We start from the raw sequence: 27349 nt of genomic DNA, 5'->3' as shown, positions 1-27349 counted from the left end.
GTAGAAGCCGACCTCAGGGAAGATCAGTTTGGATTCCGTAGAAATACTGGAACACGTGAGGCAATACTGACGTTACGCCTTATCTTAGAAGTAACATTAAGGAAAGGCAAACCTACGTTTCTAGCATTTGTAGACTTAGATAAAGCTTTTGACAATGTTGACTGGAATACTCTCTTTCAAATTCTAAAGGTGGTAGGGGTAAAATACAGGGAGCAAAAGGCTATTTACAATTTGTACAGAAACCAGATGGCAGTTATAAGAGTCGAGGGGTATGAAAGGGAAGCAGTGGTTGGGGAAGGGAGTGAGACAGGGTTGTAGTCTGCTGTCATTCAATCTGTATATTGAGCAAGCAGTAAAGGAAACAAAAGAAAAATTCGGAGTAGGTATTAAAATCCATGGAGAAGAAATAAAAACTTTGAGGTTCACCGATGACATTGTAATTCTGTCAGAGACAGCAAAGGACTTGGAAGAGCAATTGAATGGAATGGACTGTGTCTTGATAGGAGGATATAAGATGAACATCAACAAAAGCAAAACAAGGATAATGGAATGTAGTCGAATTAAGTCGGTTGATGCTGAGGGAATTAGATAAGGAAATGACACTTAAAGTTGAAAAGGAGTTTTGCTATTTGGGGAGCAAAATAACTGATGATGGTCGAAGTAGAGAGGATATAAAATGGAGACTGGCAATGGGAAGGAAAGCATTTCTGAAGAAGAGAAATTTGTTAACATTGAGTATAGATTTAAGTGTCAGAAAGTCATTTCTGAAAGTATTTGTATGGAGTGTAGCCATGTATGATAGTGAAACATGGACGATAAATAGTTTGGACAAGAAGAGAATAGAAGCCTTCGAAATGTGGTGCTACAGAAGAATGCTGAAGATCAGATGGGTACATCACATAACTAATGATGAAGTATTGAATAGGATTGGGGAGAAGAGAAGTTTGTGGCACAACTTGAGCAGAAGACGGGATCGGTTGGTAGCACATGTTCTGAGGCATCAAGGGATCACCAATTTAGTACTGGAGGGCAGCGTGGAGGGTAAAAATCATAGGGGGAGGTCAAGAGATGAATACACTAAGCTGATTCAGAGGGATGTAGGTTGCAGTAGGTACTGGGAGATGAAGAAGCTTGCAAAGGATAGAGTAGCATGCAGAGCTGCATCAAACCAGTCTCAGGACTTAAGACCACAACAACAACAACAACAACAACAACAACAACAACATAGGGTATGCATCTCCTAAATTTCAACTCTAGAATTTTCCTTCCCTTGTTATAGGTGCTGCAGTTCCTGCTCAATACCAAGTGATCCCCATGGCAGTTTATACATTTTGTAGGAAGTGTACAGGAGCTGGGTCTCCACAATTTCCACACACAGCCCTCCCTGTTATATGCCATAGTGGTATGACCAAATCTTTGACATTTGAAATATTGCACCAGGTTGGGAATAAATGGTCGAACTTTAAGATAGATATAGCGTGCAAGAATATTCTGAATGTTAGGGTAAATGTTGCAGTTTTCCCAATGTGCCATTGACTCTCCTCACATATTTCTGCATTTAAATGACACTCACATTTCTACATTATTTGTATAATTCCTCTAGGCCCTCTCTATTATATCAGAGCAGGTCACCATGCCTTTACAGAAGTTTCAGGTGTTATGCAATTCAGCTACAACAGGGTAGTCATTTAAAGCCTTGCATTGCAGAAGTGTGGATACTTATGTGACATGGCATTTCAACTGTTAGTGTTTTGATTACAAAGCCGTTTAATGCTTTTTAAGGACTCTGTAATACTCTCCAATGGCTTGTGAATAAAGAAAAGGGAGGCCTTCTCTCAAAGTTCCTTCTGCTCTCTTGATTCCATTGAAAATTTTATGGCTGACTAGTGCGCTGTTGCTATAATTCTGAGACTACTACTGGGAAGGACTGACTATCCAAACTCTCTCCATTGGGTGGGTGTACGTACTACCAGACAGTACACTAGTCCTGTATGCAGTACTGAGGCCGCCCAATAGGGATCCCACGATCCACTAGGGGAAAAAATGTCGGCCCAGACAGAGCTGCAAAGACTTGAGCAAGTCTTGTACAACTGTGGGAGATAGGGAGGGGAGGGGGAGGCAGGGGGGAGGGGGAGGAGGTGGCCAGTGCCCCAAGGTGGATGGCCAGAGATTATTTTACCTTAACAGCCATTCAGCATACAGCAACTCCTAGAAGTTGAGATTTGTCTTATAGGAGTGTGTACCTTCAGCGTAGTCAGGTCCCTGTACTCCAAAACATACAATGTTCCACTGCCACACATAATGTGGTCCCTGAAGAACACACAGTGTTTATAAAAACAGAAGAGGTGTGGTAGCATGGACCAGTCTCCAGTTCAGGAAACCCGAGGCTAGCATGCCCGACACAACCCTAAAGAAACAGCCCTCCCTCCTCTAAGTTGTGGGACCTCTTTGTCAGGTCCTGCTTGAGTAGTCCCACCACAGGCAGATGATCCCCCCCCCCCCCCCCTCTCTCTCTCTCTCTCTCTCTCTCTCTCTCTCTCTCTCTCTCTCTCTCACACACACACACACACACACACACTGAAGGTACCTACAATATAAGTCGGTGTGCCTCCAGGAGGAATGCTGAACTGGTCTCTAGGGGAAGGAGAGGTTAAGTTTAGGGGATGGTTCTCTGATCAGTGTCTGGACAATTACCAAAACCAGTGACACTTTGGCGTGCAGCATATGTGACTTCTGCAGCCACAACACATTAAACTCATTCTGGTGTGAATCATTGAGTTGCCAAGTGTCACAGTGTGTGCCTCTACCCATGAGGTCACCACTGCTCTGCCATCTACTGGCAGGGCTGCCTGCCTAGGAGATCTAGCCACTGTCTGATGGATGAACGGTTGAACTGAAGCCCTCGTAGCCACCGAGTCACTGGGGAGCTGGAGAGCATCAGTCACCACCAGCAAGCCACCAATCCAGGGTTCTCTCCCTGGATGCCTGCCACATCCAATCTCGTGCCTTGGCTGGGCAGGACTTTATCATCTCACTGGCAGCACAATAAAACCACACTGCCATACCAGCAGCTGTGCCACTTGATGAGGGCCTGCAACTGTTCCAGCTTATTGGGACAACAAACAGTTACCTGTCTTGATGCAGCCACTTAACTACTCCAATGGTCTCCTGAAGCCCTCGCCGACCCATTGAATCTAGGATACCAAAGTGGGAGAGCTGAATGCCATCCTGACAACTGAAGCAAGTGGGGTGAGGGAATACAGAGTGCTGCTTGTAGAAGCATGCAGGGACATAGTGGGAAGTATACAAAAGGGGAAAAGGATGGGGTGTGTTGGTGAAACAAAAGGCTGTGTTGTATTGGAGTGGGAGCAGCGAAAGGGATAGATAAGTGGAGGACAAGGACTACTGAAGGTTGAGGTAAGGGGTGTTACAGAACATAGGCTATATTGCAGGCAGAGCTCCCACTTGCACAATTCAGAAAAGCTCATATTGGTAGGAAGGATCCACATGGCAAAGACTGTGAAGCAGACATTGATGTGAAGCACACATTGTGTTGGGTAGCATGTTCAGCAACTGGGTAGTCTAGCTGTCTCTCGGCCACAGTTTGTTGGTGGCCATTTATGCAGACTGACAGCTTGTTAGTCATCATGCCTACGTAAAAAGCAGCCCTGCATCTGATGGGATAAGAGATGCCTATCACCAGACTGGAGGAGGAGGAGGAGGAGGAGATTAGTGTTTAACATCCCACTGACATGTCTCTGCACGCACCTACAGCACCCCACCTCCCCCCATTATAATACAACAGTTCCCTTCAATCAGCCTGTTTTGACTTCACTGGATACCAAACTGATGCCACCCAATGAGTTTCTTTGAGTGGCCCAAACTGAGGTACTGCCAACAGATTGGACACAACAGTTTTCCTTGCCTTTTATACTAATTGTTCAATGTGTTTGGTACACAGCATGCACAAATCTTGGAGTAATCCAGTTTCTCAACAATGGCCTTCACACTGCCTTTACCAATCGATAACTGATGAAAATTTATCTGTTGTTAAACAGCAGTTATCACAACACACTGGATGTTGTGTGAATTTACTGCAGTTGCTGGCCATCTACTATATATTGCACAAGCGAAAAGTGTTTGCTTGTCGGTTTCTTTATAGCAATGAACCTGTCGCTTAATAGTGCTGAAGTCTGCCATAGCATGTCCATACACCGCCTTCAGCATTTCACACATGCGACTGTACATTTCACCTTCTGCAGTATGGATTTCAATCACAGAACGCTGTCTTATATGTACATTGTGGTCAGTTATTTTCTAAACTGTGCTGCCATTTGTTGATGTAGGATGTTATTACTGGAGTACGCTGTAGAACAGATTTGTGAAGTGCATCTAATTCATGATTACCAACTTAATGAAGGAGAAAAGAAATAGGAGGCGTTACTTTCTGACCCTCTGCTGTAAATTAGGAAGTGCATTACTGACTACATACACTATGTTTTAAGTTCAAATCTGGCATACCAAAGGCAATATAACACAATTGAGCACACTGGTTGGTGGCTTTGCTGAAAAATCAATATGGGAAACTCAATATCTTTACAAATCTTCACCAACTTTGTGTACAGAAGGGCAGCAAAATGTGTCATGTTTTGTCTTTCCACAGAATACTACGTCATCAAAATTACATGACACTTCTTGCATTACTAAATTATTATTTTTCAGGGCATATTAGCATAAACCTATCTTTTGAACTTGTGTTCGTAAGTTGTATCAATGGGGGTGGTGCTACATTCATTCCCCAAATTCCTTCTCATTGGGTCCAGCATCGCAGTTGTAGCACAAAGAGCTATTCATGACCAAAAACTAATCCTCATCCATCTTTTTCTCCACTGATAAGGTCTCCAGCCCTATGGTTATGGATGGCAGTCACTATGTGGCTGAATGCCTCTGCCACCTTTCTGATGCTCCGATCTCTACAATCCTGTCCCAGAAGTACAGTGTGATCTTTAAAGACTCTTTGAAACATTAGGTTTCTCACAAATTCTATCATATGAATACCTTTACTCCTCACACAGACAACCATGTGACTACCCATCTTCCACATGGCCTGAAAGCTCCACAAAGCCAGTTGCTATTATCTCCCTAATGTATGACCCACCATAGGTGGTTAAATGTTTACATCAAACATCAACTGCCTTTAATGACCAACACCTCTAACCAACTTTGTGCAATCTCCCTTGCTACATCAAGGAAAACCACTTTCTTCACGGCCTTTGCATTGTTGCTGTGCCCTTAACAACATACTTTTTGCCTGTCACTGTGGATGATATGTCTATGTGTACCAACATCCCTTATGCTGATGGCTTTGCTGTCACAGAAGACTATCATTTCATCAGCCTCTTGATGCTAAACCTGCCACTTCCTTCACAAACCACATTATGAGCCATAGTAACTTCTCTTTTCTTATAAAACCTCTCTTATGGTTCAGATACATTGATGAGATCTTTATGAAAAGGATCCATAAAAAATTGCCTCCAGAATCTAAATATCTGCTGCTAAAGTCATTTCATATGGTGCTTCAAAGACCAATTTTTATAACTGTCACATGTCCCATATCAAAAAATCCTCCCCAACAGCCTTGCAACTTGAAATACTAATTGTGTGCCGAAGACTAGAGGCAGTTGTCAGAGACTACAACAGATAATATTTTGCACAACCACCAAATATATTTTCCTGTCCTCAGAAAAATTAGCTATGACCACAAACATACCACAGCCTGGACCTTCCTAATCTCCAATATCAACCACACCTTGAAAAACATTTCACTTAATCAGCAATTAGGGACCGTGTAGACCATGTGCCAACCTTACAAACTGCCTCTAGCAGATGCTGTTCTGTGCAACTTCCAACCAGTTTCTTGTGAACCCTTGTTATTGCAGGTTTTCCCATAATCATTCTCCCTCTTGTTTGTGTTCTTCCCCAAAGGTGCAAAGCCTCTAGCCTTCCTACCAATAATAATTTTTTAATGACATCATCTGTTGATCTTGCAACATGTCCACTCCATTGTAGTTGTTTAACCTTTGTTTTTTGAATAATATTAGTCTGCTTCATCACAGTGTACATTTCCTCATATTTTAGTTTCCTCCACCCTGTTTCCCTCTTCACTGGCTCACAAATCTTTCTCTCAAACACAGTCAGTTGTTCTCTATCACTATTTTTGTACTCAGTATTTTTAGCTCAAATGGTTCAAATGGCTCTGAGCACTATGGGACTTAACATCTATGGTCATCAGTCCCCTAGAACTTAGAACTACTTAAACCTAACTAACCTAAAGACCTCACACAATACCCAGCCATCACGAGGCAGAGAAAATCCCTGACCCCGCCGGGAATCGAACCCAGGAACCCGGGCGTGGGAAGCGAGAACGCTACCGCACGACCACGAGATGCAGGCTCAGTATTTTTATATCATGCACCAGCACTGGGGCAATTATTGTATTACATTATTTCATTTTAACTTCTGTTGAGATTATGTTTGCTTTCAGGATTGGTTTTAAGCTGTTACATGAATTAACAATTTGTTGGTTTACTTCTAGCTGGAAATTATTTCACCTGCTGAAATATGATTTCAGCTATCTTCAGCTTAGTCTGTCACACCTGTAAATCCCTAAGCACATTCTAGTTAGTTCTGTCACTTCTGTCTTTTCTAGATTTATTCTTAAGCCCGCTTGCCCTGCACTACTGTTCACACCCTTCACCGTTTTTACATGTTCTTCACTAATTTCTATCACTTCTTTTCTTGACAACTCTGGTATAACTGTCATATCATCTGTATACACTAGCATCTGCAGATTTCCATTCAGACTGATGCTGTTTCCTACTTTTCTCGTCTTGTGTACAACTTTTTCAAGGACAGTGTTAAATAATATGGGTGACAAAGCATCACCTCCTTGTACCCCAGTTTGTATCAATACTTCCTTTGATATTCCTCCTTGATATCTTACTATAGCTTTCACCTCTGCTGTAAATGTTCTTAATTGTTTAACTAATTTCTCACGTACTCCAAACTCTCTATGGACACTATTGTCTATCTTTGAAAAATCTATGACAGTGTTAAATACTGGTTTGTTAAATTCCCAATACTGTCTCATATTAAATATATGGTCAATTGTAGATTTTTTTTACCTTAAACTTGGTTGGTAACTCCCTGCTATTTCATTGGCTTATGGCTCAAGTTTTATTACGGATAAGATCTTGTAGCTCATATTCAGCAGTGAAATCTATTTTACAATTATTACAGTCTTTTTTCTTTTATTTTTGTGGATTGGTAGAATGACAGCTAGCTCCCATTCTGATGGTCTCTCTCTCTTTTTACTCTATTTTGACCAGTCTGTCCGCAGCTCGTGGTCGTGCGGTAGCGTTCTCGCTTCCCACGCCCGGTTTCCTGGGTTCGATTCCCGGCGGGGTCAGGGATTTTCTCTGCCTCGTGATGACTGGGTGTTGTGTGCTGTCCTTAGGTTAGTTAGGTTTAAGTAGTTCTAAGTGACTGATGACCATAGATGTTAAGTCCCATGGTGCTCAGAGCCATTTGAACCATTTTTTTTTTTTTACTACTCTGTTCAACACCTGAACATGTCTTTCCTCCCTCCTTGAACATCTCCTGGTACCTTCTTCTTCTTCTTCTTCTTCTTCTTCTTCAGACTATATACTGCTTTTCTCACACCCCTTTCATTAACACCATCTGTTTCATAGTTATTTTTTTGTTCTGTTTACTGAAACATCTCTTCTGGTTTTCTGCATTTAACAGACTAAGAACATAGTCTGTCCAACTTTCTAGGATCATTTCTTTGTCAACTCTGCCCATCTTTATCATTAATGACTAGAGACTTGTCTCTTCTTCCATTTCCCACTTGTTTGATATTTTGTATACTTTGTATACTGCTGTTTCTTTGACCTGCTGTCTCATTTTCTTTCGGCACGGGAGTCAGATGTTTCCTCTTTTCTGCCCTCAATATTCTTGTTTTGTCTCATTTCACATTCACATATTCTACATGATTGTTTCCACTGTTTATCCACCTGTTTCTAGATTTTCTCCTTCCTTTTACAGTTCCCTCATACATTTGCTTATAACAATTTCTTTTCTTCCATTTCATTTCACCCGTCACCTCCTCTGCTGTATCCGACACCCATTATTCTGGTCCACTCATATCAACACCAAACACTTTGTCACTTTGTTCCTTCAGCAAAAGTGTCTCGTACACATTCCTTACAGACACACGGTACTTTCTAGCTATCTCAGTCTGATACAGTTTATATACATCAAACGTTGTGTGCTGTTGCTCATTTGTTTCCTCCAGTATTGAATTTGCAGTTTGACCATCCTAACAAGTAGAATGTAAACCTCATCTGTTTCTCTGTATGACCTGACATCTTTTATGTTGTTCTTTTTCTTCATATCTATCAACAAGTGATCAATTTAGTTTATGGTTTCCCCATCTGGTGATTTCCATGTCTCTTCTCATGGGTGAAGACTGTTGGAGCAATCGCAAAATTGATTGGCCCTAACCAGTTATTTGAATTTCCATGTATGATTTTTTTCCCAATGTTCATTCTGTATAGACTCTCCTGCACCACGTTAGAATTAGGAAGCATCTGGGCTTCACAAATCTCTTATAGTACCTAAAGGCAAGGGTTCTACTCTCAACATCAAAGCAGTATTTTGTCAACCAACCAAACCTGCTTAACATTCTAGTCCCTCCCATTGCCATTCTTGCACACCCAATGGACAGTTCTACTATGGATGGTCAGGAACAAGACCTGTCCTTTACATCCATCAATTAACTACTACTGGATTCCAGTCACCGTCATTTCCTATCAGATAACAGGTAGAACCCTATATGAATGCCGGCTGCAGAGATATTGCTGTGTGGCATTCTATATGGGTATGCCAACCATCCACCTGTCTATGAGCATGCATAGACGAGCCAAATTGTGACTAATCGTTTTGCTGAACATTATGTATCTGAATCAACAATGTCTTAAACAAATGCTTTAATACCTGTCAACACTGAATTTTCCATCCTCTGGAACTGACAATTATGAAATGTATTAGGAATTATCAATTCAGCACACCCTTTATTCTAGCACTCCTAGACTAGACTACCACTTTTCTCATACACAGGCACAGTCTCCCAAATGTCTAATTCTCATGTTTTTGTCTCTCTCCATTCCACTCCAAGGATGTATTGCCAGACAGTAAAAGATAAGCTCCCTTCACTCTCCAGCAAAAGGCCTCCAAGTTAGATAACTGACAAGAGAACCATAGGAATGACCCTTTCTGATTTTTTATACTTACAGAATTTGAAGGTCATTGTCCAAACATCAATTCCTTAAACTAGTATGACGAATATTTCCGAAACCCTCAAAAACTTGCCTTCAAAGATCTGAAGATGTCAGAATGCTGTTAAGTACAAACAGTTCTAACGTTTTTAACTGTATCAATGAAAACTGGACACACAGTGTGTAAGTCCTGCAAAAACTGTGGTCCAATTATTGCTGATAGCAATTTTTTCTATTGTTTAAATATTATATTATCAAATGGGAATGATATTTAACACAATTTGAATCATAGCTTTTTAAATAATTTTCATTTTTTATCACAAATCGCATGAAAGTAAAATTTGTTAGAGACACGAAAAATGTCTTATCATTCTATAAAAAAATTACATACGTCAATAGTACCATAAAATCTCTACAAATACCATAAATCAAAGAAAAATCCGGGTGGAATGTAACAATACCAGAGAAGGAAAGTTGCTACTCTCACCATATAGCGGAGATGCTGAGTCGCGATAGGCACAACAAAAAGATTCACACAATTATAGGCCTTTGTCAGCAGTAGACACACACACACACACACACACACACACACACATACATACACACACACACACACACACACACACACACACAAAACTTGCCAACACGTCTGCAGTCTCAGAGCACTGAAACCACACTGTGCTTGCGCGTGTGTGTGTGTGTGTGTGTGTGTGTGTGTGTGTGTGTGTGTGGTGAGTAGCAACTTGCCGTCTCTGTCATTGCTGGAAATAACATATAATTGTATTTCCTATTTGACATTTCACATTTTCATGCTAGGTGTTAATTTATTTTGAATATCTGCATTTCTATGTGAACAGTATTCAAAAATAGAATGATGTTACTTTTTCTTAAAATTATTGTTCAATATTTGTTAATTAATGTTTCTATTTGATGACAAAAAGAGAATTGAAACAATAGGAAAGAACTGCTTCTAGCAAGCATCGAACTATGGACCTCACAATTTGAAGTCTTTTACATGTGCTTAACTACTGGCAGCTTTGTTACATACACAAAACGTTTTGTACTTAACAGTTCTCTGATATCTTAAACTTTCAGGAGGGTTTTTCTTCTTGGTTTGAGAAAAGGATCAATAAATGGAAGGTTTTCCTAAAGGCTATTTGTCTTAGGTCAATTGAGAAACCCTGAGGAAATTAAATTAAAATGACCTGACAGAGATTTGAACCACCCTCTCAAATGCAAATCGAGTTTGCTAAACATGACACCACTTCAGTTGGTCACTCATATGAAGAAGATCTACAGTATTTTGTTTATATGATTTAAACACTTGACACGATACAGCAGCAGTCTGGATGACCATGTGGTTACCTAAAAGTTATTCAAACTATATCATAAACAAAGAGAAATTTTGCCCCTGGTACAACAGTATTCGCTGCCAATTGCCAGGTAGTTACGTCGTAGGAACTAAATTCAGCTATCACCTATGATAACACATCTTTAGTGGGTCAAATATGCTCTTGCATGAAACACAAGGAGTAGGAAGTTATTAGTGTTTAATGTCTTGTCGACAATGAGGTCATCAGAGAAGGAGCACAAGCTCGGGTGACCAGATGCAGGTTTGAAACACTGTCCTCCCGAGTGCGAGTCCAGTGTGTTAACCACTGTGCCACCTCACATGGTATGAAACACAAACTGAGATTTATGAGAAAATTGTATGACTTTTGAAGATTACTGTAGCACAAGTGCTAATGCTGTAAAATTGTGAACTATTTTCTTACATATGTGCCTGGGGCATAGATGATGCACACTCATTTCTAATTACTTGCTCAAATGCTTTTGGTGCTTGGAGAAAAAAATAAAGCTGAATCATTTCTTTTTGTTGGAAGAAGCTAGCCATTTTGTGACAAAGATGCTGTCAACTATCTTTATGATTTTCAGATGTTAAGTGTGGGCTCACATTACAAACTTTCATGTATTAGCTTCCATACCATAGTTCAAAATGTTTTTCAATGAAACATCAATCAATCATTCTTTCACACAATGCAGAGTTGGTAACTCTGAGATGAAGGAGTAATTCTGGATGCAAATACTGTTTCTTGAGTTCTTTTATATCTTTAACAGAATGGAGGCATTTGTCTTGAAATATAAATCCTTCACATTTAAAGCTGAATGAGCTTACAAGTCATTAACTTTTGACAAGAGTGACACTTCTTGGAATATGCACTTTTTGGTAAGTTTACCTGGATGGCATCACAGCACCCAAAGAAACAATGGGCTCGGTCTTCTTATGCAATTACTGTAATGTTTAACTGCCTCCAATGACACTAAGACAGAAATAGATAAAAAGATATGAAACTGAAGGATTTTGAAGATCTTTATAGTCTACAAATTTATAATACCCTACAGCTTCACTACTTAAACTGGCCACGGTGCAAAGCAATTAACCCACTTTAGGGTATATGTACTGGGTTTTTGTTTTTTCTTTTTACCCAAACACGTTTCAGCACATCCGAGCCATCTTAGTGGGTTTTTGCTTTTTAAAAACTGTAAAAAGTGAATATATTTCAGGTTATAACTGATATAACAAAGTGAGGCCTAAAGGAAGTTTTTGTTCATTTGGTTTCTCACCATGATTTTGCATTATACAGTTTTGCAGGACCAGCTGTATGGTGTCCTACACTGACAGCTTGTCATCTACAAACCAAATGAAGTAAATGTGAATTTTATCGTTGAGTTAACACATCCCTCGATTAAAATATAAAGAAACTTCCACATGGAAAAAATATATTAAAAACAAAGACTCCAAGACTTACCAAGCGGGAAAGCGCCGGCAGACAGGCACAATGAACAAAACACACAAACACACACACAGAATTACTAGCTTTCGCAACCGATGGTTGCTTCTTCAGGAAGGAGAGGGAAAGACAAAAGGATGTGGGTTTTAAGGGGCAGGGTAAGGAGTCATTCCAATCCCGGGAGCGGAAAGACTTCCCTTAGGGGAAAAAAAGGACAGGTGTACACTCGCGCGCACACACACACACACACACACACACACACACACACACAAGCAGACATATTTAAAGGCAAAGAGTAAGGGCAGAGATGTCAGTCGAGGCGGAAGTACAGAGGCAAAGAAGTTGTTGAAAGACAGGTGAGGTATGAGCGGCGGCAACTTGAAATTAGCGGAGGTTGAGGCCTGGCGGATATCGAGAAGAGAGGATATACTGAAGGGCGAGTTCCCATCTCCGGAGTTCAGATAGGTTGGTGTTGGTGGGAAGTATCCAGATAACTCGGACGATGTAACACTGTGCCAAGATGTGCTGGCTGTGCACCAAGGCATGTTTAGCCACAGGGTGATCCTCATTACCAACAAACACTGTCTGCCTGTGTCCATTCATGCGAATGGACACTTTGTTGCTGGTCATTCCCACATAGAAAGTGTCACAGTGTAGGCAGGTCAGTCGGTAAATCACGTGAGTGCTTTCACACGTGACTCTCCCTTTGATCGTGTACACCTTCCAGGTTACAGGACTGGAGTAGGTGGTGGTGGGAGGGTGCATAGGACAGGTTTTACACTGGGGGCGGTTGCAAGGGTAGGAGTCAGAGGGTAGGGAAGGTACTTTGGGGATTTCATAGGGATGAACGAAGAGGTTACGAAGGTTAGGTGGACGGCGGAAAGACGCTCTTGGTGGAGTGGGGAGGATTTCATGAAGGATGGATCTCATTTCGGGGCAGGATTTTAGGAAGTCATATCCCTGCTGGAGAGCCACATTCAGAGTCTGATCCAGTCCTGGGAAGTATCCTGTCACAAGTGGGGCACTTTTGGGGTTTTTCTGTGAGAGGTTCTGGGTTTGAGGGGATGAGGAAGTGGCTCTGGTTATCTGCTTCTGTACCAGGTCGGGAGGGTAGTTGCGGGATGCGAAAGCTGTTTTCAGGTTGTTGGTGTAATGGTCGAGGGATTTGGGTTTGTGAATTTAAGAAGTAGGTAGAAGGTAGGAGTGTGAGGTGTCGGTGGGGTCAGGAGTTTGATGGAGTCAAACCCAAACATCCTGGCCGCCCCATTGTAGCTGGTTACCAAGCCCCCACAGAATGTATCTCTGCCTACATAGATCAACACCTTCAACCCATTACATGCAGTCTCCCATCCTTCATCAAAGACACCAACCACTTTCTCGAACGCCTGGAATCCGTACCCAGTCTGTTACCCCGGAAACCATCCTTGTAATCATTGATGCCTCTTCCCTATACACAAATATCCCGCATGTCCAGGGCCTCGCTGCAATGGAGCACTTCCTTTCACGCCGATCACCTGCCACCCTACCTGAAACCTCTTTCCTCGTCATCTTAGCCAGCTGCATCCTGACCCACAACTTCTTCACTTTTGAAGGCCAGACATACCAACAATTAAAGAGAACAGCCATGGGTACCAGGATGGCCCCCTCGTATGCCAACCTATTTATGGGTCGCTTAGAGGAAGCCTTCTTGGTTACCCAAGCCTGCCAACCCAAAGTTTGGTACAGATTTATTGACGACATCTTCATGATCTGGACTCACAGTGAAGAACAACTCCAGAATTTCCTCTCCAACCTCAACTCCTTTGGTTCCATCAGATTCACCTGGTCCTACTCCAATTCCCATGCCACTTTCCTTGACGTTGACCTCCATCTGTCCAATGGCCAGCTTCACACATCCGTCCACATCAAACCCACCAACAAGCAACAGTACCTCCATTATGACAGCTGCCACCCATTCCATATCAAACGGTCCCTTCCCTACAGCCTAGGCCTTCGTGGCAAACGAATCTGCTCCAGTCCTGAATCCCTCGACCATTACACCAACAACCTGAAAACAGCTTTCGCATCCCGCAACTACCCTCCCGACCTGGTACAGAAGCAGATAACCAGAGCCACTTCCTCATCCCCTCAAACCCAGAACCTCTCACAGAAGAACCCCAAAAGTGCCCCACTTGTGACAGGATACTTCCCAGGACTGGATCAGACTCTGAATGTGGCTCTCCAGCAGGGATATGACTTCCTAAAATCCTGCCCCGAAATGAGATCCATCCTTCATGAAATCCTCCCCACTCCACCAAGAGCGTCTTTCCACCGTCCACCTAAACTTCGTAACCTCTTGGTTCATCCCTATGAAATCCCCAAAGCACCTTCCCTACCCTCTGGCTCCTACCCTTGCAACCGCCCCCGGTGTAAAACCTGTCCTATGCACCCTCCCACCACCACCTACTCCAGTCCTGTAACCTGGAAGGTGTACACGATCAAAGGGAGAGCCACGTGTGAAAGCACCCACGTGATTTACCAACTGACCTGCCTACGCTGTGACGCTTTCTATGTGGGAATGACCAGCAACAAACTGTCCATTCGCATGAATGGACACAGGCAGACAGTGTTTGTTGGTAATGAGGATCACCCTGTGGCTGAACATGCCTTGGTGCACGGCCAGCACATCTTGGCACAGTGTTACACCGTCCGAGTTATCTGGATACTTCCCACCAACACCAACCTATCCGAACTCCGGAGATGGGAACTCGCCCTTCAGTATATCCTCTCTTCTCGATATCCGCCAGGCCTCAACCTCCGCTAATTTCAAGTTGCCGCCACTCATACCTCACCTGTCTTACAACAACTTCTTTGCCTCTGTACTTCCGCCTCGACTGATATCTCTGCCCTTACTCTTTGCCTTTAAATATGTCTGCTTGTGTCTGTGTATGTGCGGATGGGTATGTGTGTGTGTGTGTGTGCGCGCGAGTGTACACCTGTCCTTTTTTCCCACTAAGGGAAGTCTTTCCGCTCCCGGGATTGGAATGACTCCTTACCCTCTCCCTTAAAACCCACATCCTTTCGTCTTTCCCTCTCCTTCCCTCTTTCCTGAAGAAGCAACCATCGGTTGCGAAAGCTAGTAATTCTGGGTGTGTGTGTGTGTGTGTGTGTGTGTGTGTGTGTTGTTCATTGTGCCTGTCTGCCGGCACTTTCCCGCTTGGTACGTCTTGGAATCTTTGTTTTTAATATATATTTTGCATGTCGAAATGTTTTGCGTATACATTTGTTTCTATTCACATTTTGTTGTGATTAGTTCTCCTCCTTTTGTATTCTCAGGACAAAGCACATACATATTAATGTACTTTGTGTAATTTATTTCTCATAAACGCCTTTTTGATTCACAAAATGTGTTGAGCACTATGGTGTTGTGTTTCCTAACCCTGTCAGCATTCATTTGCTCCAGAGAAAGTTTGGCACTGAATCTGAATTTTGTTTACTTAAATATGTGTGTGTGCGTGTGGGCGCTAAGCTCCCTTGGCTGTTTGTGTTGCCTTTTCTGTAAAGTTTCTTTAATATGTGAAATAATGTGCTTTTGCAGAGTGTAGTGTTTTGTCATCTACATCGTGCCGTCCAACACACACACACATTACTATAACATATCCACTTATGAAAACAGAAACCTAAAAAACTCTCTGGAACTAGTAGAAACAATCAAGAACAGAGACATACCAGGCACAGCAAGTCTCATATGATTTGATGTCACATCAACGTACACTTGTATTCCAATAAATGAAACAATCAACATCACCATACAAAGACTAAAACAACGAGTAAACACACCAGTCTCACACATTAAGGAAATAGCAACCATATTAGGCACCATAACAGCACAAAATTATTCTCTCTTCAACAAAGACATAATAAGAATAAAAAAATACAATCATATACTGGTACCAATATGTTGATAACATAATATAATGTAATATACATAATATGCTTGACTGATGAACCAGACACACACATATACACACTAAATTTTATGTCCAGACCTTGAGAGAGAGAGAGAGAGAGAGAGAGAGAGAGAGAGAGAGAGAACCGCCACCCGCAATTTCACAATATTCACGAAACCGACAACCACGAGCATCACCATTTGCAATCAGCTGAACCAGCTGGTGGCAAACAAGCAAGCAAGCTCCATACTCATACTCCACAGATTCAACAGAACACCTGTAAGCAAACTGAATTACACACAGGAGCTCAACACAATAAAACAGACAGAGGAAAATAGTTACAAGCCCCACATGATACAGAAATTAAACAAATTTTAAAAACAGAAAATGAACAAAAGCACAACACACACAAACCAATCAACGCAACATACAAACAATGACCACATGCAAGACACAACAGTACAACAACAACAACAACAACAACAATGCACATGTTTGCACGCGCGCGCACTAAGGGGGTGGGGATGTGAGAGAAAAAATTCAAATTAGGTGCCAAACTCTCTCGGGAACAAATCCATGTTGACAGGTTTAGAAAACACAACAACACAGCAGTCACTGCCTTTTGCAAAGTAAAATGATGTTAAATAATGAAATTACACAAAGTACATCTATAGGTATGTGCAGTGTCCTAGAATGCAAAAGAAGAAGGATCTGTCACAACAAAACAGGAGTAGTAACAAGTAGACAGGCAAAACATTTTAACACACCAAAATCACGTTTTTAAAAAAATCAAGGGAAGTGTTAACACGCTGATGAAATTCACATTTACATCATTTGGTTTGCAGATGACAAGCTATCAGTACAGGACACCATACAGTTGGTCCTGAAAAACTATGTAATGTAAATATCACAGTCTAAAAAAAAACACTTTCTTGAGGCCTCAATTTGTTAGATCAATTACAAGCTAAAATACAATAACTTCTTACACTTTTCAATATTCAAAACCCCACTGATGACGACAAGGAGGTGCTGAAACACATCTGGGTAAAAAGAAAAAAACAATGTGTTTGCACAATGGTGGAACCTATATCCCATAATTTAACTGAATATGCAGAAAGAAAAGACAAGAGCTGCAGATCTGAAAGATGATGAATTAGCCCACATTTGTTTTAAGGAATAACAAATGTTCACTTGGAGGTAAGCTTCACTTCTCATTAAAGTATAACCGTTATATTTCAAACAGCACATAGTAAAAAAACACAACTGAAAGTTGAAACTGGAAATTAGGCATTCACAAACTTGTACAATGTTGTTGCCAGTAAGTGTGCTGTAGTAGTAGTAGTAGTAGTAGTAGTAGTAGTAGTGTTTCATCCTTTGTGTAAATGACACTGTTCTTACTTACAAGACACGGGTACGAGCACATGGTGAAATCTAACAATGGGTAGAGGGGGGCATACCTGGGACAGTGCTGAACAGGGAGAGAAGTTTAAGAACCGTAACTGGCGTTGAAGCCTCGTTTGCAGACCCATCAAATATGATGTGACAATGATGGATTTAGCAAGTTGCTTATGCCTGTGTTGGATTTTTTTTTTTTTAATTTTTTTTTTTTTTTTTTACTTTGCTTCCTCCTGCAACGTACTGTAAATTTTCTCAACTGCCAGAAAGCATATACAGTAGTTTATAAGGAGAAGATAAAATATACCTACTGGTCATGTTGATGTTAGTTCTGGTAGTGGCATATGAAGATGAACTTATGAAAGTGCAAAGGGAATGGGTGGACGAAGCAGATAATTATGACTTATTATTATATCAAATTCTGTGTTGGCTTACCTGCCATCCAGATCTCTGCAATTGACGATATGTGGATAGGAAGTTAAAAGCCTTTGTACTTGGTCTGTGTTTCCTGCCTTGGCTGCTTCCAGAAGCTGACATTCCACATCAGCACTTCCTGATGGAGGGTCTAAAGTGGGAAAAAAACACATGAAAAAATTGAAAAACACAATTACAACCAAAAAATAATGTTTACACTGTGTACCACTAAACAGATCTTTAACCTCAATTTGAATGCATTAAATGACACCACTAATTTGTAGTAAGTCAAACAATGTGTGGAAAGAAACATAGTGACACAGAAGATATTAGAGTTACAGTCTACAAACTGGGATTTTGGATTCGATGTCTGATACACAACACCAAATATCCATCACAAAGATGTGTTTACAACGGGGGTAACTTCTTCAGCCACTCCACAGAATAGGTACCAGAAACACCACCAATTGTTCGTATGGCTTAACATCAGAAGATAATTTAAATTATCTCTGTTTATCATGACCAGAAAGCCAATTTGTTCATGAGACCAAACACACTGAAGCAAAAAATTATCACTTACATCACCACTATCCTCACCCCAGAATATACAACTACTTACAGTATCATCAGCAACTTTTTTGTTATCAGCTTATACAACTCTGTGCACCAAGGCTGCAGAATGATTCTAGTGACTCCAATGTTCATCTTACATAATGACTGCAAGGACAGAACAAGGCAGAATAGGCATAGAAACAATCCGTTTTCTTTCACTCCATTTGTGAGTGGAACAGGAAAGGGAAAGAATAGCAATGGTAGAAAGTAACCACCCAGAATGTACAGTGCATGCAGTGGCTTATGAAGTATACACATAGGTGTAGAATGTATTTTCCCACATACCATCTGTACCATTCCATGGACTGTACCAAGGCAATAATGCCATAAATTAGGGTGAATCATAAATGAGGAAAAATACTCAAATGACTGCATACTACTATGTACTAAAAGTGTATAACTACTGTTTTTTTTTCCCTCTTGTAATTATTATTTTTTTAAAAAAACATCATGACCTGCACAAGTTATTCTCTTGATTTGCATCAGGCAGTACTGGACTAATAAGGCAAGAAAGTCACCTCACTGTACAGCATGAGCAATTCTATGAGAAGCTGTGAATCATACACTGCTACCAGTGACTGAATGTACAGTGTCATGTCACATGAAGTTCGAACTGCAATCACAAAGAGAATTCCACCAATTAAGGAACAACATTGTTTACATCAGTGCTGCATTGTTCACTCTAGCCGACATGCACTGCACCAACAGCTGCTAAAGGATGCTTTGCAATATCATATCTGTGGTACTTTTCACAAATGAGGTATATGGCAACATGCAACTTCAGGGTGTATACGCCGACAAGGAAAAAAAATCCCAGGATTTCTCAGTTAAAAATAAACTTTCTCCCAGGTGAAAACATACTTTTTCCCTGTTAACTGGCAGTACATTGTATCTCGGAACTGTATAAGCCCTTTGAATGATTATGGTTTTATACACGGGAGTAGAATTTCCCGGCACTTTAGAAAACTAAACTCAGGGAAAAAACCCTTTTTGGAAAGATCTTTGATGTGGAGCAACATGTACGCTGCATATTTTTGTATTACGAAAGTATAAATTCGAATTCCACCGAACATTGCATGTTACTTTCCGAAGCATTGAAATCGAAGTTGCGATGCGCTTTTGCAAGCCAGTCATAGCTCATGTCACGTGATCTCGCCATCCGATGACAGCGGATATTCAGAGCTTAGGACACGTGATGTAGTCAGCCAATAGCAACATCACTGTTAAGTGGCGCGAACACACAAACAGAAAAAGTTAATGGTTTAAATTAATATACATAGTGTTGCTACACGAAACGCAAAGCTTTCAAATATAACAGTGGTCTGTAAAATTAATACGCTGCAAGAGAATCTAAGCTTTCACATACAATGTTGGTCTTTTATGCACATATTACAATTTAAGATATATCACATAAATTTATAAGTAAAATTTTTAATAATGCCAGAAATGTCTGATCTTCTGGGCTCAAAAATCATCTAAATTGGTTGTCATCAAAGAGTTGATTTTTAAATGAGATTCAAATTCTCTGTGATTTAAGAAATTCATTGTACGTTATCGCACATAGCTCCGTTGTAACGGCCAGAATGGTACTTTGATGGTAACGCTTTCCAAACCACCATTCAGAATATTTTGCCGTGACCTGTTAGAAATAGATTCGTTTCTGCAGTTGCCAGCAAGCGCTAGATGACAGGCGTCACTGCACTTGCGCAGCTACGTTGTCGTAGGGAGCCCGTATGTTCGTACGTGTAAAACATTAAAAGATCGTACATTATGTCATAAAGATGAAAACATTGGAGGATACTTAAAGAGCATCGGAATTGTGTGACCGATACTAAAAGGTGCACATTTAAAGTGCACATCCGTATGTCCAGATTCCCAAGTTAAGTAGGCCACGACCTGATATTAAGCTTTTCAATGTGGTTTTTGGGATGTAAATTTTCTTGGAGTACCAGTACTGTGTTATCTCATATTTGGTTCTTTATTATGGTATAATGCCATAAGTGCTAGAAGTTGAAAACATGTACTTGAAACGCAGCGAACAGTGTGTGGAATTAAACACTTCGTTTCAAATATCATGTCTGCCTCAACGGAAACGATTAATAAAAGAAAAATTCTTTAGCAAACCGACAAAAATAAGTTCTTTGTTCTGCAAGGCAATTAATGGTTGACTGTCAGAAAGGTGGAAATAAAATAAAATCTGCAGCTAATAACACAGTTCAGCCTTCCGTAATTATGTGAATGTATTTTAATTCACTTGATAGCTCCCAGCCACAGAAATCTGTTTTGTTTTCATTTGACATGAGAGCAATAAACGAAGAAGAAACAGCAATATCACTAAATGTAAACATGGCTCACGGGAGACTACCCACTTCCCCACTGTAACTCAGACTGCTCAGCACATCAGCCCCGGATCTACGATATTTCCGAACCAGACCATTTGAGATAGGATGGAAATATTCAAAAAAATCTAATTTTCAAAAATATATTCATTTTGGTCCACACCTTTATGAAGAGTCTGATGCATAAAACATGTGTGTTCGAGGGAATACAAGACATGTTATTTGCTAGTAAGTGTGCCAAAGGGCAGTGTCTCGCCTCCTCATACAGCTTTCTTCTATCGCACATCACTCTACTTCACTCTGTGGAATTGAAATGTGTGTATTTTGTTACGGATTCCATCAAACCATATTCAGGGCAGTGGAAATTAAAATGTCCTGTTTTGCCTCTCCTGCTTACAATCGCTCGGTTTGACATCTTGTGCCTCTTTTCTTTAAAAAAAGAACCCTTCAGAAAATTTGCACTCTTTATTCCCTGTCAGCTAACAACTTGCTGCATTGTGTGACATAAAATTAAATATAGGACACAAAAACCCAGTAAAGACATGAAACAAGCAAGACAACACACATTTCTTCAATCCTTAGCTCCTACAATTTTTTTCTCTCTAATCTTGATACAGCTTTACATGGCTTGCTTTCCTTTCTGTGAGAGGATCTATTACCTCATCAAAGTTCGTCAAACGTTTTACTACATGAAAAGTCGAAACATCGTTGTCTAATACTGAAAAAGCTGTTAATGCAAATAGGACCCAAGACTGGTGTTGTTTCCCCATTTGATAAAGTATATTCTGTCACTGTCTGTTAGATAAAACAAAATAGGCCTTTCTAATACAGCAACAACTGTAATACACACCAAATAAACGAAACTGTTTAGGCACAAATGGTCTTTTTTGTAACGACTGAATATAATTCACAAAGTACCAATATCAAATGCCTATTAGGCCTACTACTTTACATTAGGAAATAGTTTCACACTTCATTCATACGCTCCAGTTCTATAAAGTACGAGATCAAAAAGTAGTAGTACGAAACTTGTATACAAACTTGGAATCGTTGTTGTTGTTGTTGTTGTTGTTGTTGTTGTTATCTTCAGTCCTGAGACTGGTTTGATGCAGTTCTCCACGCAACTCTATCCTGTGAAAGCTGCTTCATCTCCCAATACGTACTGCAGTCTACATCCCTCTGAATCTGCTTAGTGTATTCACATCTTGGTCTCCCTCTACGATTTTTACCCTCCACGCTGCCCTCCAATACTATATTGGTGATCCCTCAATCCCTCAGAACATGTCCTACCAACCGATCCCTTCTTCTAGTCAAGTTGCGCCACAAACTCCTCTTCTCCCCAATCCTGTTCAGTACCTCCTACCCATCTAATCTTCAGCATTCTACTGTAGAACCACATTTCGAAAGTTTCTATTCTCTTCTTATCCAAACTAGTTATCGTCCATGTTTCACTTCCATACATGGCTACACTCCATACATATACTTTCAAAAACTACTTCCTGACACTTAAATCTATACTTGATGTTAACAAATTTCTCTTCTTCAGAAACACTTTCCTTGCCATTGCCAGTCTACATTTTATATCCTCTCTACTTCGACCATCATCAGTTATTTTGCTCCCCAAATAGCAAAACTCCTTTACTACTTTAAGTGGCTCATTTCCGAATCTAATTCCCTCAGCATCACCCACCTTTATTCGACTACATTCCATTATCCTCGTATTGCTTTTCTTGATGTTCATCTTATACCCTCCTTTCAAGACACTGTCCATTCCGTTCAACTGCTCTTCCAAGTCCTCTGCTGTCTGTGATAGAATTACAAAGTCATCGGCGAACCTCACAGTTTTTATTTCTTCTCCATGGATTTTAATACCTACTCCAAATTTTTCTTTTGTTTCCTTCACTGCTTGCTCAATATACAAATTTTTCTTTTGTTTCATTCACTGCTTGCTCAATATACAGATTGAATAACATCAGGGATAGGCTACAGCCCTGTCTCACTCCCTTCCCAACCACTGCTTCCATTTTGTGCCCCTCGACTCTTATAACTGCCATCTGGTTCCTGTACAAATTGTAAATAGCCTTTCGCTCCCTGTATTGTACCCCGGCCACCTTCAGAATTTGGAACAGAGTATTTCAGTCAACATTGTCAAAAGATTTCTCTACCTCTACAAATGCTAGAAACGTAGGTTTGCCTTTTATTAATCTAGCTTCTCAAATAAGTCGTAGGGTCAGTATTGCCTCACGTGTTCCCATGTTTCTACGGAAACCAAACTTATCTTCTCCGAGGACCACATCTACCAGTTTTTCCATTCGTCTGCAAATAATTCGCGTTAGTAATTTGCAGCTGTCACTTATTAAATTGATAGTTCAGTAATTTTCACATCTGTCAACAACTGCTTTCTTTGGGATTGGAATTATTATATTCTTCTTGAAGTCTGAGGGTATTTCGCCTGTCTCATACATTTTGTTCACCAGATGGAAGAGTTTTGTCAGGACTGGCTCTCTCGAGGCTGTCCGTAGTCCCAATGGAATGTTGTCTTCCAGTGCTCTATAAAACTCTTCACGCAGTATCATATCTCCCATTTCATCTTCATCTACATCCTCTTCCATTTCTATAACATTGCCCTTGTATAGACCCTCTATATACTCTTTCCACCTTTCTGCTTTCCCTTCTTTGCTTAGAACTGGGTTCCCATCTGAGCTCTTGATATTCATACAAGTCGTTCTCTTTTCTCCAAAGGTCTCTCTAATTTTCCTGTAGGCAGCATCTGCCTTACCCCTAGTTAGATAAGCCTCTACATCCTTATATTTGTCCTCTAGCCATGCCTGCTTAGGCATTTTGCACTTCCTGTCTATCTTATTTTTTAGACGTTTGTATTCCTTTTTGCCTGCTTCATTTACTGCATTTTTATATTTTCTCCTTTCGTCAATTAAATTCAATATTTCTTCTGTCACCCAAGGATTTCTACTAGCCCTCGTCTTTCTACCTACTTGATCCTCTGCTGCCTCCACTATTTCATCCCTCAAAGCTTCCCATTCTTCTTCTACTGTATTTCTTTCACCCATTCCTGTCAATTGTTCCATAATGCTCTTCTTTAAACTCTGTACAACCTCTGGTTTAGTCAGTTTATCCAGGTCCCATCTCCTTAAATTCCCACCTTTTTGCAGTTTCTTCAGTTTTAATCTACTGTTCATAACCAATAGATTGTGGTCAGAGTCCACATCTGCCCCTGGAAATGTCTTACAATTTAAAACCTGGTTCCTAAATCTCTGTCTTACCATTATATAATCTATCTGATACCTTTCAGTATCTCCCAGCTTCTTCCATGTATACAACGTTCTTTTATGATTCTTGAACCAAGTGTTAGCTACGATTACGTTATGCTCTGTGCAATATTCTAGCAGGTGGCTTCCTCTTACATTTCTTACCCCCAATCCATATTCACCTACTACGTTTCCTTCTCTCCCTTTTCCTACTACCGAATTCCAGTCACCCATGATTATTAAATTTTCATCTCCCTTCACTATCTGAATAATTTCTTTTATTTCATCATAAATTTCTTTAATTTCTTCATCATCTGCAGAGCATATAGACTTGTCATATCGTTCATATTGTTCCATAACTTATGTTATGTCCCCATTTCTTCTCCTTCCTCGTATTAACAAACAGTCTCGTTATCACTAATTCTGTAACTATTCCTGCCAATGTCAAAGCTTACTTGCAGGTTAAATCCACTAACTCTGCCATAATCACCGGTTTAGTTATCCTGCGATTATTATCCGGTTAGGCGTTGCTATATGTTCATACAACGCGTTTTCGGCGATTCTTCCAGACAGCGGCTGCTAGCTGGGGACTGTACAACTGTCCCTTACTATTGTAGTTACTGTACATTTCTTTAGCAGAATTGTTTGAAGAAGTTAGTCTGGCCTATTATACAAAAATGTTGTTCACACATGATGGTGCTTTCACTAACTTCTGCATCTATGTGTGACACTGTCTGAACAATTCCTTCATATTGGAGTGGTTATGGAGCTCCTGAAGCACAGCCAGCTGCAATCCTTAATCCACGTCATTTGTTTTCGGGGGGAGGGGGCTTAAATCTTTAAAAAGGGCAGATTTCTGACACCATCAATGAGCGACGCAGGATACAATATGCTTTTGACATGGCACTAATATATTATAAATAATATTTAGCAATCCTTTCAGCAAAGACATGAAGTTTGGCATGAACACTATGGCTGTCATTTAAAACCAATCGCTTTTTGAGTCACCAGTTTTCTGACTGGTTTCATGTGGTCCGTCTCTAACTCCTCTCCTGTGCTAACCTCTTCACCTCAGAGCAGCAATTGCATCCCAGGTCCTCCATTATTTGTTGGATATATTCCAATCTCTGTATTCCCATACATTTCTAGCATCCACAGCTCCCTCTAGTACTACTGAAGTTATTCCTTTATGTCTTAACAGATATTTCATCACCTTGTCCCTCCTTCTTATCAGTGTTTTCCATGTGTTCCTTCCTTTGCTGAGTCTGATCAATCACCTACCTTTCAACATCCGCCTATAGCATGTGAGGAAACAGACAGATGTGGCTGAATGCTAGAACTATAAACACAGATATGCTGTTCACACATCCTGTATGGGGGTGGGGCCACTCCAACCCAGATACAGGAATGCTCACTATATACTTAGAATTGTGACAGCAGGCATTTTGATTACTTTAGTTTCTTACAGGGAAAATTATCAGCCACAAGCAGTTTCAACAGCATGACAGCAAAGTACTAAGACATCAAGTGACAAACAGATGCTAATAAGTATATCTTGTAATCAGCAATAGAAAGGGATAAGAAAATGCCACATTAACAGTTAACACAAAATAAATGATTTTTTGCTGCTTACTATGAAATTGGCTGTCTTGAACAAATTGTCATAAAATATGGCATTCCCTCAGTTCCCAAATAAAAAAAAAATCATAATTTTGAGGGCAGCAATTTATTAACACTGGTAACTAATAGTATTTAATGTTAAAATTGTATCTTGACTTTTTCTCAAGACAGATACACATAAACCTTAAAATGCGCATTAACTGATGTCCAACATGTAACTGTATGTGCCCAATTCAAGACAAATGGGAAAACGATGGGCTTTGTGATGGTGACAGATTTGCTTCCTAAATAAATGGATCCTCCTTTCGTGATCAAGGTTACCTGATTATGACGGTAATGGTGAACTGATGGACATTTTCTGTCACTTCAGGTGTGGACATTATACTAATGAAGGAATTTTTTACTCATAACACATCAATACACATTAATCGAGGCAGCTTCGTTACTTTTAAGTGCATACACTTCATCTATTTGCATCTTGGGTACCTAGTCCTCAATCTGTAGTATATTTCAACAGATATCTCACTTCTAGTGAGACTCAGTTCCACTGCCAGACATCACTATGTCACAGCACTGCATAGCCGCTGTTGAATGCGTGTTTCATTTTCACCGATTGGGGGAGGGGGCACATCTTCTACCTACATATTTTGATAAGCAATACCAATCTTTTGAGTCTTGGTTGAGAAAAAAATATACTGCTGAACAAATATACCCACACTTAAAAAAATGTACATACTGAAACAGTATTATGGAAAGGAAAGTAGCTACTCACCATACAGCCGAGATGCTGAGTCACACATAGGCACAACAAAAAGACTGTCACAAATAAAGCTTTTGGCCAGTAAGGCCTCTGTCAGCAAAAGGCAACACACACACACACACACACACACACACACACACACACACACACACACACACACACACACAAGAGAGAGAGAGAGAGAGAGAGAGAGAGAGAGAGAGAGAGAGAGAGAGAGGTGACTCAGCATCTCTGCTATTTGGTGAGTAGCACCTTTCCTTTTGATAATATTCTTACATTCCATCCTGAATTTTCCATTGTTTGTACACACTGAAAGCCCTTTTGCGGTAAGAATGAATGGTTTACACAATTTACTAACATGCCAGTGAATCAAATCCACATATATTATTTGCTAAAAAGACATTATTCTATGTTTTGATTAATTGTGTTGGTACAAGTAAAAGTGATGAAGGAACAGAGTAGTCAAGCCTGAATCTGCTTGGTTTTGCCATAAGTCTGCAGGAGGCATGGCCAAGAGGCAGATGGCTAAGAGTCTAACACCACTTGACAATAACTTGCAGTCCGTCGTTGGTAAAATAACAAAGTTATAGTCCGTGTACAAGTGGAGAGAAATTGCTATGAAGAGTGTTCAAGGCAATTCATCAATATAGTCTTTTTTAAATGGCAAAAGAATGATGGTAAGTAAATATTTATTAAGAAACTTATTCCAATTTAATTTTACCGCTACAATGTAGAACACCTAGTTCATAGGAATTCATGAACTAGTTTTTAAAATGATCTAAATATAGCATACAGTCTTTTATGTTCTACACATATTATTTTACCTTGATTCTTAGCTACAAAAAGGCTTGTAATAAACTAGCAGTTTTCCTGTCATGGCTTCA

General features: G+C 40.4%; 1 protein-coding gene across 2 annotated transcripts in view; it reads right to left on the bottom strand.

Annotated features, from left to right (window-relative positions):
* Positions 1 to 27349, bottom strand: part of LOC126279045 (poly [ADP-ribose] polymerase tankyrase) — a 287326-nt gene that overhangs the window by 127184 nt on the left and 132793 nt on the right. For both annotated transcript variants that reach the window (XM_049979452.1, XM_049979451.1), the window contains exon 8: positions 17890 to 18019. In XM_049979452.1, the coding sequence (XP_049835409.1) occupies positions 17890 to 18019 (130 nt within the window). The remainder of the gene's footprint in view (positions 1 to 17889; positions 18020 to 27349) is intronic.

The sequence above is a fragment of the Schistocerca gregaria genome, chromosome 6, assembly GCF_023897955.1.
Source record: "Schistocerca gregaria isolate iqSchGreg1 chromosome 6, iqSchGreg1.2, whole genome shotgun sequence".
Lineage (NCBI taxonomy): Eukaryota > Metazoa > Arthropoda > Insecta > Orthoptera > Acrididae > Schistocerca > Schistocerca gregaria.
Note: the sequence above shows the minus strand (reverse complement) of the source record. Positions and strands in the feature narration are given on the sequence as shown.